The sequence below is a fragment of the Ascidia mentula genome, chromosome 4 (assembly GCF_947561715.1).
Source record: "Ascidia mentula chromosome 4, kaAscMent1.1, whole genome shotgun sequence".
Taxonomy (NCBI): Eukaryota; Metazoa; Chordata; class Ascidiacea; order Phlebobranchia; family Ascidiidae; genus Ascidia; species Ascidia mentula.
In genome coordinates this window covers 1,637,436-1,653,427 of record NC_138569.1, presented here as the reverse complement: position 1 = coordinate 1,653,427, position 15,992 = coordinate 1,637,436, and the positions used below count along the sequence as shown (strand labels likewise).

General features: G+C 34.9%; 1 protein-coding gene across 2 annotated transcripts; it reads right to left on the bottom strand.

The window, feature by feature from the left end:
• Positions 1 to 4,501: 4,501 nt before the first annotated feature.
• On the bottom strand, positions 4,502 to 15,613 carry LOC145898616 (uncharacterized). 2 transcript variants are annotated; one of them, XM_082987141.1, is made up of 21 exons: positions 15,413 to 15,613; positions 15,106 to 15,186; positions 14,512 to 14,659; positions 14,093 to 14,211; positions 13,913 to 13,978; positions 12,147 to 13,737; positions 11,887 to 11,984; positions 11,699 to 11,767; positions 10,860 to 11,511; positions 10,542 to 10,642; positions 10,141 to 10,245; positions 9,655 to 9,817; positions 9,169 to 9,284; positions 9,030 to 9,107; positions 8,747 to 8,878; positions 8,494 to 8,598; positions 8,252 to 8,359; positions 8,038 to 8,116; positions 7,628 to 7,749; positions 7,439 to 7,513; positions 4,502 to 7,196 (listed from the first exon to the last, which is right to left on the bottom strand). In XM_082987141.1, the coding sequence occupies exons 1-21, from the start codon at positions 15,534 to 15,536 to the stop codon at positions 5,041 to 5,043; spliced, it is 6,288 nt and encodes a 2,095-aa protein (XP_082843267.1). In that variant the 5' UTR covers positions 15,537 to 15,613; the 3' UTR covers positions 4,502 to 5,040. The 2 variants fall into 2 exon arrangements, with proteins under 2 accessions (XP_082843267.1, XP_082843268.1); XM_082987142.1 differs by lacking the exons at positions 15,106 to 15,186; positions 15,413 to 15,613 and having other exon boundaries at positions 14,093 to 14,200; positions 14,500 to 14,619.
• Between the last annotated feature and the right edge of the window lie 379 nt (positions 15,614 to 15,992).

Genomic DNA, 15,992 nt, shown 5'->3' with positions numbered 1-15,992 from the left:
TATTTTGTGCTAAGAAATATTTTTGTGTCTGAACAAAATGTTTTGTTTGTATTGATGTACAACACTAACCCCATGACACATAAGACATTATTTTACTTACTTGATTGTTGCAATTGTCCCAAGATCGTGGTGGTGAGGTGAGATTTTACATTAAGCCTGGCCAGGCATCTTATGAAGGAAGTGAACAAAACGGAATTCGCACAAGAAATTATGGAGCATGGGGAAGATCGTTTGGATTTGACAGTAAATTTCAAAGCATTATCATCTTATTCATTTTATGCAAAACATAATTCATTTTAAATCAAACAATTTCATTGAAAATCTCACCATTCTTATCCAACTCTTCCTTTTATTTAACACAATATATATTTTCTAGTTTATCTTTATGTATCCACAAAAAGTGCATTTATAGTAAACACAACATATTTACCAGTGCAACTGTGTCCTAGACATATGCGGAAAAACAGCAGATGATTTTACTGAAACTGTAATCACCATTGAGTGTTCCAACCAATGTCAAAATTCCCCTTATAATGTTTGGGGAAGTAAAACGTATACAAGTCATTCCAACATATGTGCTGCAGCACTTCATGACGGAACATTTTCAGGTTAGAAAATAAGCAGGAAGTTGTGAGTTATCTAACTGCACATTAGATAAAACTATGTATTTGCATACACATAGATAGTAGTTGAGCCAATCAAAAACCTTATTTTTACATGCAGTGGAGGATGCTAGAATAACAGTTTACAAATCTGGATCACGTTTTCAATATGTTGGCACAACACGAAATGAAATAACAAGCCTTCCATTTGGGTTTTACCAATCTTCATTTGGATTTTCTGGTAAATATTACACACTATATAGAAATAGGTTTTCATAACAGTAAAATTAGTGTTGTTAAATTTAAGTAAACTTTATACACAGTAAAGATACCAGGCATCAGCCTCATAATAATGAGATAAATTTTGTTTTTTTCGATAAAAGCTTTGTAAATTGCACAGCAAAAAGTCATTGTTCTTTACAATGCACTAAATTTCAACTTTGTCTTTGAAATGTTTGCATTTATATCAAACTCAGGCATTCTAGCTCTATTATTCTCATTCAAAACTTTGTAATAAATTTGTATTTGTTTACTTTCAGATACATGCACTGTGCAGGGTAGTAGCTATGCAACAAAATCTTTTGATCTCACCTGTCGACCTGGTTGTCAGAGTATTACATCACAGTTGTGGGGCACAGATGTTTATGCTGACTCATCATATGTCTGTGCAGCTGCAATACACAATGGAATCATTACAAGTAGGCTTGAAAGGCTCCATTATGTAGTTAACATATTTAAAAAGTGAATTTTGAAAGTTTATGATTTTAGTTCATGCAAATTAATCATAATCAAATTCAAACATGGTGAGTTATTGCAGCCGAAGATAAATAATTGTTTTTGTTTCATTTTTTTAATTTAAAGTAAACGTAATAAAATTGTAAAATATGTTTAAAAAATATGGAAAAGTAAAATTTAGACCAGAAAGGTGGTAATTCTTACAATAAATATAATAGTAAAAGCCAGTAAATCCAATAGTACATTGATTGTATAGATGAAGGTGGAAAAGTGACCGTGTACAAAGTGAGGGGATTGCAGTCGTATCGAGGTAGCAGGAAGAACAGAATTGAAAGTCATTCACATGGAAGTACTTCAGAAGCATTTGCATTTGGTGGGTTAATGTACATTGCAATGAATTGTTAAATCAATCAAAAAAAATTAAATCGAGTATGTCAGTTTAAAAGCAGTACTGGGCTTTGAAATTGATGACTTGTTAATTTTTTCACTGGCGATCATTGAAATTATTTTACAGAAAATCTTTGTCAAAAAACTGCGATGCAACTTTCGTCGAATGTAGAAATTACCTGTCCATCTGGTTGTGCTGATACATCTGCTTCATTATATGGAACCAATTACTACAGTGGGGATTCAGGCATATGCAAAGCTGCTGTACATGATGGTGAACTTACTGGTGTGTGAAAATCAATAAAAAATATTTTATTTTATCTCCAAATATTGATGAACTAGTTTCTGAATGTGCAGTTTCAGTCAATATATCAATTCCATAATGAAATAATAAGATTTCCAAAAGGTAATTCATTGAATTGGAATTTTGTTGTTGCTAAACTGGAACTTTAGTATTATATTAGAAGTGTAAAGCTTTACACAAGTAACTTTCATCTATCAATTTCATGACTGATGTTAAAGATGCTGGTGGAAAAGTTATGGTTGGAATTGTCGCCGGCATGAGTTATTATGTTGGTTCTACAAGAAATGGAGTAAGAAGTTATGACAAAGGAAGTTTTTCCAAATCCTTTGTCCTTGGAGGTAAATTTAAAATAATAAATTTGCACTTGTCTGGATTTATGCAGAAAAGGTTATAACAGAATTATGTTTTCTGCTAAAAAATTATTTATTATTTTTCTTGTAGTAGGGAAACTGGTTTTTGAGAAGTTTAAAGAAAAAAAATAATTTTTATGACGTTATGTAATTGTTTAAAAATAAAATAAATTAAAAAACTTTTATTTATACTTAAATTTCTAACAAGGAATACACAGCAACTTATTAAAACTCTACTGTAGATCACTGCAAGAAGACTGGACTTACACTTGATAGATCTTCTGTTTTCTTCTGCCCACCTCGGTGTAACGCCAACACTTACACTGTTTGTGGAACCAAATATTATTCGTCTGATTCCAACATTTGTGCTGCAGCAATACACAGTGGGGTTATAACATGTATGTTTGTACATATAACATATTGCACAAGTATGTCAATGCAAAAAAAACAGTGTTAATTTACATTTTTTGTTTACTTACAGCTAATGGTGGCAAAGTAACTGTGTACACCACTGTAGGAATGGATGCCTATGAAGCGAGCTATCAAAATGGTGTGACATCACAATCCAAAGGAACTTGGAGAAAAACATTAACTTTTCAAGGTGAGAGCAAAATAAATATGCAATAACTTTTGGTAGGAAATTGTTAGTTTTTTGCAACCTATAAGTTTACTTTCTTTCACCGATCTTATTTGGTTTGGACTAAAGGATTGTTGAAACTTAGCCACTTTCAATATGTTAGATATCTGCCAAAAAACTGGCTCAACTTTAAACAACTTGGGAAAGTACATAATACCCTGTCCAAGTGGATGTGGGAATAATGGAGTTGTGATCGGTACCGACGTGTATCAGGATTCTTCACAAATTTGCGCTGCTGCAATTCACAATGGAAGAATATCAAGTAAAATCTGTCAAATGCTGAAGATAAATATGTTTGTTATTAAATAATATGTTTAATAATTTTTTTGGCTACTTTGCCAAACACATTTTGTTCATATTGCCTAGCCAGTTTTTTATGCATATGTTTAGATTCTGGGGGTTTGATTACATTTTACAAAGCAAGTTTTGCTGAAAGCTTTGCATCTACAACACAACATGGAATCAGATCAACACAGAGCAATGCAAGGACTTCAACTATTCTCTTCTCAGGTAATTAGTTTTTGGGAAAAATTTCACACATATTTAAACTAAAATAAAAAATACCATAAAAATATTAATAATAATGCCAAGATGCCATTAAATAACTTGTTTGCAAGACACATGTAGAAAAGAAGGAGATGGGGTACTTGCAACCACGTTCACTATAATGTGCATACCTGGATGCGACAGGGAAGACATTAAGATTTGGGGAACTGGGATATACACGGATGATTCTGATATTTGTGCTGCAGCAATCCATGATGGAAAGATATCAGGTTAAGAGTTTTCAAAAATCACAAATGTGTTTTAGTGTCATCTGTTCGTCTATATTTAAGAAAGTATTGAACTTAAAGTTTGAAAGCTAAAACTGTATTATTGGTAAAATACCCAGAGAAGCCTTTTTTGAATTATTTATATTCCTGGTGACTTTCATAATACAAACACTAGAACAAGTGTTTAAAATACAGTGTTTAATATTATTGGAGTATGCTACGTTTGCAGTTTATGTTGGTTCAGGTGGGTTGAAGTTGATTTAATTTTAAACCGTCTAATCATATAATGATGCCATGAATCAACCTTACCCTTTCTCATGATTATGTTTTACATTTAGCGTCTACTGGGGGAATTGTGAGAGTGCAGAAAGGTCCAGGAATGTCAAGTTACCCAGGCTCCTCACAAAATGGAATAGAAAGCTTTACATTTGACAAGTGGCACCGATCCATGACATTTCTTGAGTAAATGAGCTTTGTGCATAAATTGTTACTGATGCTGCCAGGCATATTTATTGCTGAATATTGCCCTTCTGGCAAACTTTTTTTTATTTTGTTTCGGCTGTTATGTTTCGTAATTCAGCAATAGCTTTGGTGCATGCTTGTAAATTTTGGGCAAATTCATTGTGTTTACATTTTTTCAAGGCAATTACAAACAAGTATGTAATACATTTTGTATATTAGTTTGTAAATAATATACCACTACTATATTGAATATACAAGTGTGTTTATTGAAAAGTGAAGAAAAAGGGGTACAGCCTAAAAATTAGACGAATGTGTGAAGTGCTTATCAAAAGAATGAAAATATATAAAAAGAAAATTATTGTTGCACCTGTTAAAGCATGCACATTCAATCAACAGATTGTGGGCAGATATATTGCATATTTACATACCGCAACATCATTAAACAGGCACCAAAAACCCGAAACTTTCCCATACAACAAAGGAAAATGTAAACATCTGTCACCAATGGAAAATAACACAACAGGATAGTCATTGTTGTATGGCAGGTTGGCAACTTCTGCCATGAGGTGATTATTCATGACATGCCAAATTATTGATGCATTCATACTTTGCCAAACATCTATAAAATTTACAATTAAAACCCAAATGTTCACATAATAAGGCAGTTACGGCGTGGCAGGGCAGCCATAGTTGTATTGTCAGCTTCAAGCACCAAGGAATGGAAAAGCGTTGGGCAGATAAAAGTTGGGAGCTCATGAGATAAAGCGTTTGTGAAACATTTGTATTATTCTCATTCATCGGCCTTTCCAAACTCCATAATCCAATGTACTGTGTCCCAATTGTATTGTAGAAAGGACAAGGTATCAAACATGTTGCTGATGAAATTTCTTGACCACTTTACCAAGTTAAATGTCTCATTTTTGAGAAAAGTTAACTGTGTGTAGATTTCAATCAGGCCACACACCAGCGCCTCTAGGAAATAACCCCGGGAAGTTAGGAAAGAACAAAAGTTACTCAAGGCTTTGACAACTTCTTTGCAAGTTTTCGGGTTTATTTTTGTTTTCAAAACTTCCAGGACTCCTTCTATGTCAACCACATCTTCATCATCGAAAATCTGAGACAGGTGAATGTTTCCCAATTTCAGCAACATTTTGCATCCCACTTTAAAAGACACATCAATGCAGCATATAATGTATTCCATGAGATGGGGCAGACATAGAAGCAAACCCTTGTCTGGAAATGGAAGAACAACTTCTCCGCGTTCCAAGATGGATTCTATGCACATGTTTAGGAAAATGACTATGCTGAAGTAGTCGTACGTACTTCTGACTCCGATCATATCGAACAGCATCATGAGGTCACACAAGGGCAACTCCTCACTACTGACCCAATCTTCTTGTCGTTGTTTCTTCAGATAGATGCGAAGGCGTATTTCGCAGGCAAGTGCAACCGCATACTTCAGCTTGTGTGCGATGTGAGGTTCTATCACACCTTTCTCTAAAAGCTCAGACACAATGTCAAAGCTTGAGGTGGAATGAATACATTCTTCCCTGCCCAGAGCCGAGATAAAAATTGTAGTTGCGCGATATATCGTCTTCTTTACATTCCACTTCACTGCCAACAGCATGTCAGTTACTCCTCTCAGACCGTTGAACTTGACAATGTCTTTGGCCATTGTGTGGCGCGCTTGCTCATTTAAACTGTCGTCCATCTTGCCTTCATCCAACTTTGACTTAAGCAACTTCTGGTAATCATCATAGACTTTAGGCATTCCAGCAACAAAGCAAGTGCACATTAACATATCCGACAGGTGAAAATCATCCACAGTCTCATCATGATTTACAAACTCAACCATTCTACTGACTGTTTGTATCAATTCCTTAGGGGTGCCAGGGTTGTCTGGGGTTCCATTTTGCCAACCAAGGGGGGACTTGCAGGCATTGGGCATCATGCCATCGAACGAGATCCCGTTACCAGAGTAAGCATCAAAAAACCAGTTCTCACCATCCTTGTGGAAATCATTGAGACATGGTATAGCCAAGCAAGGAAGTATAGTTTCACCAAAATTGATAAGAATAATCTGGAAGATTACAGAATACCATCGAAAATATTCTTGGATCTGAGCAAAGTCCTTTCTGTCTTCGATTCCATCTTCCAACAAGATCATGTTTTCAAAATCAGAGTAAGGTGTGACTTCCTTTCTTGCGAGCGATCCCATTCCAACTTGTGTGAAATTACATTGTGGATGACCAAGGACATCAACACAATATTCTGATATAAGTTTCATGATGTGAATGAAGTCCCTTGTGATGCCATCCTGGATCTCAATCATGTGAGAAATCTTCTCTTCCTCCTGAATCTTCATCTCTGGTCTTCCCTCATGTATCAGCTCCATCATCTCAATGAAGGACTTGATGGGGTCGAATGCTTGCTCAATCATGTCAGAAATTAGCTCCCATTTTTTCTCGAATGATTCATTGGAGTGCTCGATGTTCAACATTTGCGATTTGAAGCCGTTCATGTCATCTTGGTAATACTCATTTTCACCGTCAATTTTGTTTAGACTATCAAGGCTACTGATGGACTTTTTTCTCATTTCTTTCACCTCATTGAGAAACTGATAAGAGGCATCAATCAAACTGGCATTAGCCTTCCTGGCTCCAGATAATTGAAGAATATGCATGCACAGCTCATGGAGATCTTCTCTGATATCATCGCAGTCTTCTGGGTTACGAACTATGGCTGCATTGAAGAAAGCTGCACTTCTTAGTAGTTCAACCTTGTTGGGACTTTTTTGTCTGTAAATCTTTCCCAGCTCATGAAAAATGGGAACTGACTCAATTGGATTTTCCTCCTTGCCATTTTTATCACAAAGGGAATTCAACTTCTTCGTCAACTTCCATTCTTCTTCTGTGATTTCCTCGATCATTTTCTGATGGTGAATATCTGAAAAATTGGAAAAAAAGATCAAAGCTCTTTGTACAACAAATTATTCAAACGTATTTAACATCTCAAAAATAGGCTTCCTTCTGTCATACTATCATTAGATACTGACACATTAAAACAGCTTAGTTAGTCACAATTATGCAGTGAATGCCGATTCCTCTAGTTTTTTTAAACAATTTTACCTAAAAAACAGATCACTAAACATTTGTCAGCAAGACTGTTACCAACAAAGTCACTTGTACCTTCAAAAGTTGAGTCAACGTTTGTCAACATAGATTCGGTCTCGGATTTTAAACTCTCATCCACCAATTGATCATCTACAAAAAATTTAAATCACAAAAGCTGGAACACAAGTAGGTAAAATACACCGAATACAATCAACTGATATTTACATGTGGTTTCATAGCAATGCTTTAGTGTTATTCCATTACCTGGCGAAAAGCAGTAATCTTGAATAAAATCCAACATCTCCGGGGCAACTTCTGACATTTTGAGCAACGCAAAAGCAGATGCTTGTATTTCGGCTTTTTGCAAACCATCAGAGGATGTTAGACTGGAGACATAAACACACTTAGTTATAGATCATGATTTTATCTATGTACGATTTATATCTTGCCTAAAGTCTACAAAAACACCAACAACAATTGTTTCTGTTTTAATTATTAATTCTGTGTAGTCAGAATATGAAACACATTTAATGCTAATAGTAATGTCACGCTTTCCTAATGTAGTTAATGAAACAAGTTCACCTAGAAATATTTGTTTGTAATTAAATGATTTTCTGAAACCTTGTCATAAATGGATGTATAATACACAAGCATAATATCACTTGGGTTCTAACCATGCTTCGAGGAACTCCTCATCGCACAACATTTCAGTCAAGTCCAATTCCACGTCAACTTTCTCAGACAAACCACAAACTTAAAAGCAAATATATTAGTTTTAAACTTTATGCAAACAAGAGATAAAGATAAAAGCCAAAAACAGGGTATCTGGTGGTTATAGAATTAAAAAGTCTTTCTGCAACTTTTTAACTTAATAAATTTACCACATACTTTTTTCTTTAACATCGACCATCATTTTTTCGTCCAGTTCAGGTTTTTTCTCCAGAAGAAATCTTCTAATTTCGATCAACGTCGCCTCACTTGGTTGTGGGGGAACATCTAAACATTGCACATTTACTTATCATTTCGCACCATTGGTATGTAATTTAAAGTTCAATAGTTCCATTGTCCAGTTTTTAGTAAATAATAAACAAAAAAATACAGCATGATTCCAACAGTAATGTAATACATACTGGTGTAGAGAATGGCCTGTTTGATATTTCGGCTGCTCCAACCCATTTTAGGGTTTTGTGATTTGATCCATTTCACTAAAGGTGTGAAGTCATCTGAAGTCATTGCTAAACATAAAAAAAATGAAATACTGCTGTGAACATCACCACATAACAAAAAAGTCAATATATAGTAGGTCATAACATGAATTTGTTGCATTTGCTGCAGATAACCCTAATGTTTATAATGTTAAACCAATGTTTTTAAATTAATCACCTGCATATCGTTCATTGTTAAGATGTTTCACCAAACTGCAGTAAATTTCCTCAATTATTTCTTTCATCATGTTTGGCAAACTTTCAATCAAATCCATCAATTCTTCAGCAGATTTTTCAGCATCATCATTACCTTAGAAATTTCATTCATACATTTTTACCAACATACCTTAAGCCATCTATACGTGTATTTTTTCTGGAAACAAAACGACACATTTTTGCTATCCACATTACATTATTTTACACTAGACAGCATTTGTGAACAATAATTGCAACCATTTTACCATGATCATCTGACTGGTGTTCCTGCAAATACTCCAAAAGACATTGAACATTTACTTCATTAACTCCAGGACCTACATCTGCAATATCACAAAAAACATTGAGTATAATAGTTTACAGTGAAATAATCCCAGAGGTTACTTGTTGCTTTTATGGCAGCTTTGATTTGCATCTCATTGTAGTTGTGTTTTTCAACAGCTTTTATTAAATCCTTGTACATTTTAGTTTCTTCTTTCCTTCGCTGTTGTTTGGCATTGCTGTAATGTGAAGAAAATTTTCACTTAAACTCAACAAACTGGTCAAAATGTCATGTGGCAGCAATTAACGTATTGTTTACCAAAGTTTAACTAAAAAACAGATATTTCACAGAATATGAGGTTTCATGAGCAAGGATATTTATATCATTAAATTTGAAACATGAGGATGAATGTGATGCCTTGCAAAATAGACATATCTTGCAAGGCAGCATATGAACATGTTTTTTATATCAATCTGCCTACACTTGAAATTTTTAACCCACATATATTTGTAAACTTGGTCCTTTGTTTGTGTCTGTTTATAAAAACTTTTTCAGTTTATTCTTAAAAACAATCTTAATAATTTTAACAACGTTTTTTTGGAACTCACCGTTCACAAGCTAACCAATACTGTGGGATAAAATGACAAAAATCTTGCATCGAAATGCTTGCTGCATCTTCATCTTCTTTGTGAATAACATAAGCAGTCATTTCTTTAATCACTAGTTTAATATCTTCTTCTGTCGCTGTGTCCACATCAAAATTCTGGATGTCTAAGAGATTCAATGTGCCAATATTGAACAAATATTGAAAAAACTAGAAATCTGGTCAAGTTAGTTCAGAAAGTCTTTTTACAAATTTTGCAATAGAGATTGACTAATGTTGTTGTAAGTTATGTATTCCTAATATAACTTGACAATAAAGGGGTAAGCATTTGACTATGGGCCAGTGGTTCCTCCTTTGCAAAATCTGTTTCTAGGGGTTCTGAAATATTTAAATTACAACAGGGCAAAAATGTTAATTTTGAAGTTTTGCTGATCAAGGATAAGAATCTGCTTTGGTTGTAATCTAGCATTGAGCATAGGCAGTTATTTACCATCATCTTCCTCAGTTTCTACTTCATCTTCACTGCAATGTGGCATGCTGTGCAAGTAATCGAGTAATGTTCCAACAGTTACGTCTCCAACACTCGGATTTACATCTGAATTTAAACTGATTTGAAAAACTTGAAAGCTATAAATTAAATGTTGTTGGTGAACTTCCAGCTCCAGGGCTTAACAACTGCCATAGAAAACATTTTTGTATTTGCAGTAAATTGTTTTATGTAACTGCCCAGGTTGGTTTGTTATTTTTAAATTACACTTTTGAGCTTCTCTCTTGGTTTAATTTTTTACATCAACAAACAAATTTATATTTTATGCCAGTGAACCCATTTTTAGTATTAAGTGTTGATTGTTTTCCATTCTATTTAACATTGTTTGTGTTTCTTTAACTGACTTGTTGCTTTAATTGCCTTTTCCACCACATGTTGAGTAAAACCAAATCTTTGGACTTTTCTCACAAGAGCAGAAAATTCATCATCGATTTTATTTTGTTTTCTAAATAAAACAAAATAACAATACAGGTTCCTCATGAGAAAATAATAAACAAGAAGTTGGCAATGCCCAAAATCACCTACAGTAAAAACAGTACAAAAATCACGTTACATATTCATGATGTTCACACAACAACTTTGATAAAATAACAGAGCTGTGAAGAAATAAAAGACATTTTTAAAAGAAATAAAATAGTTAAAAGAACTTACAAATCATTTACCTAATGACTAGTTCTGCCTCATGTAAGGCAGTAATCTGATCAACAGCGGAATCCACCAAATCTTTCACCACAGCTCTGACGATTTCATCATCAGCGAGGCAAGGTCTTACAAGGTCAGCTGCATGAAGTTCTTTCTGTATTGTGTCAGGTGGATTCCAATCAACAGGTAAAGAATTGAGCTGTTCTTTGGCAACGCTTTCAGGTGCAGACATTCCATCATACATTGTTAAGTTTTCCTGTTTCATGTCAACAAGTGAATGAAACTCGGGAATCACAACAAGATCCTCAACCCCTGTTTCCATCATGTTTGGCAAGGAGCTGGGCTTCGTGTTGGGGGTTGTGTCCCCATGCACAGGAAAGTTAGACTTTCTTAAAATCTCATTTCCTGCATTTTTGTTGTGGGGTTCAAAGTTACCAGATTTATTTTCTCCAGTTTCATCACAAACTGAAACATCCACGTCATCATTAAATGATGTGTCCCCAGCAAGATGAAGGGGTAGAATTTGTTTAGGGACTGCAGGAATGCTGTTTTGCTGGCACTCGAAGAAATTTCGAGTCATGTTTCCAGTGTGGGCATCATTGTGGGTTTCTGTTTCCTGAGCTTTGGTGAATTGTGAATGAGGTTCGGAACTACGATGTGACACATTGTTACCTGCAAGACATACAATGTCATTGAAACTTTTCCCATGATAACATAAACAGCAGACCTACACAAACACTTTACTGCAATATTACTATAAGATTGATGTAAAATGAATGTAACCAAAAAAAAGGTTAACTGAATATAATCAATGTAAATGACAGCATTTGTACTTTGTGCAGGGGAAAGAAATTTTTACCTTGCATATTTGATTCTATAAAATCACTGAGAATTCCAATGCTGATGTCACTTACACTTGGGTGGACGTCTGTAAAAGGCAAAAAATCATACACGATTAGGAAAATCAACATTGCACAATGCTTGCATGTGGTAGGATTGAACTTAAACCATGAAATAATTGCCCATAGTTTGTCACAAGCAGCTTACTTGTTGCTTTAATTGCTTGAACGATTGACTCTTCAGAGTACCCAAGAAATCTGGTTCGTTTTATCAATGCATTGAATTCATTGGAAAGCTTTTGCCCTCTGCACATATAAAAGAGTTCGTAAAATGATATTGGGAATTGCAGTTTTGCAGTTGGTGCAGGATTCCTTAAGTCACGAATTGCTGATTTACCATGTTACAAAGTTATTACCTAAACAAATGTCGAAATTAATATAGGTTTTTATTCAACTTCAACAAATTACCTCAAACTTTCTTGATTTGTCAACAAATTTGACGAAGGTTTACCAGTAGGTTGTGGTGCATTCTTTTCATCCCGCTCTGCAGTCAGTTGTTTCTTTAATTCTTTGGGGGTTATTTTTACCAGTTTTGCTTCTGTATCCTGACCGGCACTCGAAGAATCTGATTGTTTTGGAACTTCTGATACTTTGAAAGAACCAGAAAGGGGTTGAGATGTTTTGAAGTTGTAAATATCAAGAGTTGAATAATCAATGGAGCTGAATGAGTGGTCAGATGTACACGGAGAGCTTAAAACCTGCCCTGGTGTTAAACTTTCACCTGGTTGTTTGGAAGTACTTGGGCTGTCTGTATGTGGACTGGCATCCACCACATTTTCAGGTTTAAATGGGGTGATTTTGGAGTTAATTGAATGCAATTCTTGACCAGGGGCATCAGAGTCTTCAGAATTTCTTGACAAACTTTTAATATCACCAAGGCTTATATGTGACATGGACTGAGGATGAGTCTCTACTTTTTGCTTTGGACTGACATTTTCGTTTGCCAAAACTTGTGGTTTTCTTGTTGGTGTTACAGACTTGTCAGGGGTTGAACTGTCAATTGCAGCATCTTCTGCAGTGACGTTATTTTCATTTGAAGTTTGCTCGACAACAACTGATGGATCGCTAAGTAAGGTATAAGAATGAAGTGATTCGCTGTCGCCATCACAACTATGGTGACAGGAGGAATTTTCGGACTCTTCGTCGTTGTCAAAAGGTTCCACCTTGCTCCTCATTTCCTCAAACCCATCAACCTCATTGACCTTTGTTGCTGAATGTGGGGTAGAGAAAGTGCTTTCATGTGATTTTAGTGAAACTGAATGTAAAACCAAGTCATCATCTTCTGGTTCTTTTCCATTCTGTGTAGGAATAGATGAGGGAAGCTGGCTGGAAATCACTACATTGACAGTCGGGTCTGACAAATAAACTGGAGTTTCCGAGTTTGCTTCATCAGACGGCTTTTGAACTTGATCATTTAAGCTGGGAAGACTGTGTATACTAAAACCTTCATTGGAAGAAACCAATGTTGAAAAGGTTGTAGAATTTGTTGTTTCTTCCATTAGATCTGGATTTTTAGATATATTATCATTTTCACTGGTAGACTGTAAATTAGGTACAGGTAAAGCAGCACCAGATGAAGGTGTTAAGGACACAGGTGCAGGTGATGTATTAGCTTTTACTGCAGTTTGAGAGTTGGAACAATTTGATGAGAAAGATGATACTGTGTCATCTTGTATTGTAAATGCATTGTTATCTGCTGGTTTGTTTGTACTTGCATAGGGTGACATTACACTAAAACCACCTTCAGATGGCCCAGGTTCATTATCTGAGGTTGAGGAAACACTGTTATCTTGCAGCAAGGAATGTTCATGTAGGGCTCTTATCTTTGCAGATGTGGTTGGCTTTGAACTATCACCAGTTGTTGATGTAGCCTTGCTATACAGTGGTTGTGTAGCAGTGGACAAACAGGGTGCGTTGCCAGCTTCTGAAAGAGTTTCATTGAAGCCTGGGGTTTGGGTAATACATGTATCATGCTCAAGATTTGTGGTTTCTGGAATATCTGCAAAAACATTGAAGCTACTGTATCATGTTATGTTACTAGAGTTAAAAGCTAAATTGCTTATTTCAGCATGTGCCACAGAAGCAACAGAGAAAAAAGTGATCACCGAAAGTATGAAAGTTCTTTGTCATAACAAAACCAACATTTTATATGAGAATAAAAACACAAAAAATACCTTTCTGCAGTTCAAGGTACTCGACAACCTTATTGATGTTTTCATCAGTTACAAATGGACTCACGTCTAAAAGAATAATTTAACATAAATTGTATGTTTATTAACACAGTTTTTCAAAAATATCATAACAGAATTTTATCGAGATTTAAAGTGTTGAAACAAATTACATTCAAGACATACTTGTCGCGATAACACCTTTTCTGGCTTGAATATCTGCGTACCCAAGAACCTTCAGTTGAAAAATCATAAAATCAAATGAACTTGGTAATTTCTCAAGTTTCTCCTGCACTTTATTGTTTCTATAGAGGCAACAATAAAAGTTTTAAACCAGAATAATGCAATCTTATTTTGAACGTGTCTGAACAAAAAATACGCAAATCGCATGTGTATGATAAAACCAATAGGTTTATTGGCGCTCAGAGTAAATGCATACCAGACTAAACCTACTTCATTTTTAAGGATGTAGACTATAGTGCCTAGAGCAAATAAATATTAAACTTTTTCAAGCAGTTGTAGTTTTTTCTGTTAGTATGACTGTGCAGGTTTACAATTATTTCCGGTACACCAAAAACTTACACAATTACCACACTGCTACTTACTTTGTCAACCCACACTCAACCGGTTTGGCTTTTTCATATGTAACTTCACTTGTTGCATCAGATTTTGTCCCAACAGTAGAAGCAGACAGCTCATCTTTGTCATTACCCAGTCCTTCCTGTGCTGTTGGTTGTTTGGAATCTTTTTTGTCTGGACATAAAGTAAATCAAACAAGAATAAATAAAAATGTCTTTAATCTATAAACGTTTTCCAAGCACCGATGCAAAACAACAAGAATACAAAAAACATGTTTTACAATAAAAGCAAATCAGACATATCAAAAATCATTGAGCAGCAGATAGTAGTGTATATGATTTGGGTGAATCCCGAGTCTATAGCACTACTAAATACCAAACAGTTGTTTGGCCAAAGTGCACTTAACAGTGGTGCATCTAGCTGTTGTTTGGTTCCTACCACACAGATTGAAGTTGACTAAAAAGTGCCAAAAACTAAAACATTCAGAGCAGGCTCATTTGAAATCTAGTTCAGTCAACAGTAACCACCAGCTGCACTGGTGAGACCTTATAGGTCGAAACAATGTGAACTACTGTCTACAGCCCAATGTATAACAACGTTTCTGTCCTACTTCTACATACCGTCCAGTGGAGCCTCAGAATGAAAAGATAAAAATTCAAATAAGCGATTTACATTGAAGTCATTCAGTTGTGGACCAACATCTAAACAACAAAAATTATACTTTTAAAACTACTATTAGACACTTTTTAAGAGTAGTGTGTTTAATAGGTATGGCTGTCAGATAACCTCTGAAGTTTTTTGGGTGTCCATGCCATTTTGTTTTTTGCATGTATATTTTATTTACGTTGTAATCTTTTGCACAAAATAAATTTGGATACAAAGCAAAACAGCAATTGTGAGTCCACAATTAAATGTAATTAAACATACTTGCTTCCTTGATCGCTTCAACCAGTTGTCGCCGAGAATATCCGAACGGCTCAAAATACTGAAGAAGTTGTTCGTAAATTGCAACCAACTCTTTGTCGTCGCTATCTGTATCTAAATGCAACATGGTGCACTATTTACAAAGTGCATGAGCACACTGCACAAACGTTTTCAGAAGCATTTGCAAAAATGGCGAAAACAAAACTAAAGTTCCTCTTTTCGTTAAATATGATTCGTAAGGTAAACAAGGGGGTTAAAGGTTAACAATGTGCTGACTAATTTAAAGTATTGACAGTATCAGAATTTGTCTAATACCTAAACACCCATGGCAATAATTGTATTGAAAAAAGAACAGTTTTAAAATTTGATTTTTATCCAGATTACCGGTATATCAATTTAAGTTTCAAGTTTGTTTCAAGGACTTTTAATATTATTGGTTTCAAAACATGTTTTGCGCTTTTTGGTTGAATAATTGCAAAAATATTTCCATTTTAAATCGTTGCGATAAATAGATTAGTTTAGACACGATGGCGAAAGAAAGTGATTTTATTCTTTTGAAAAATGATTGTCACGCACTGTTGCA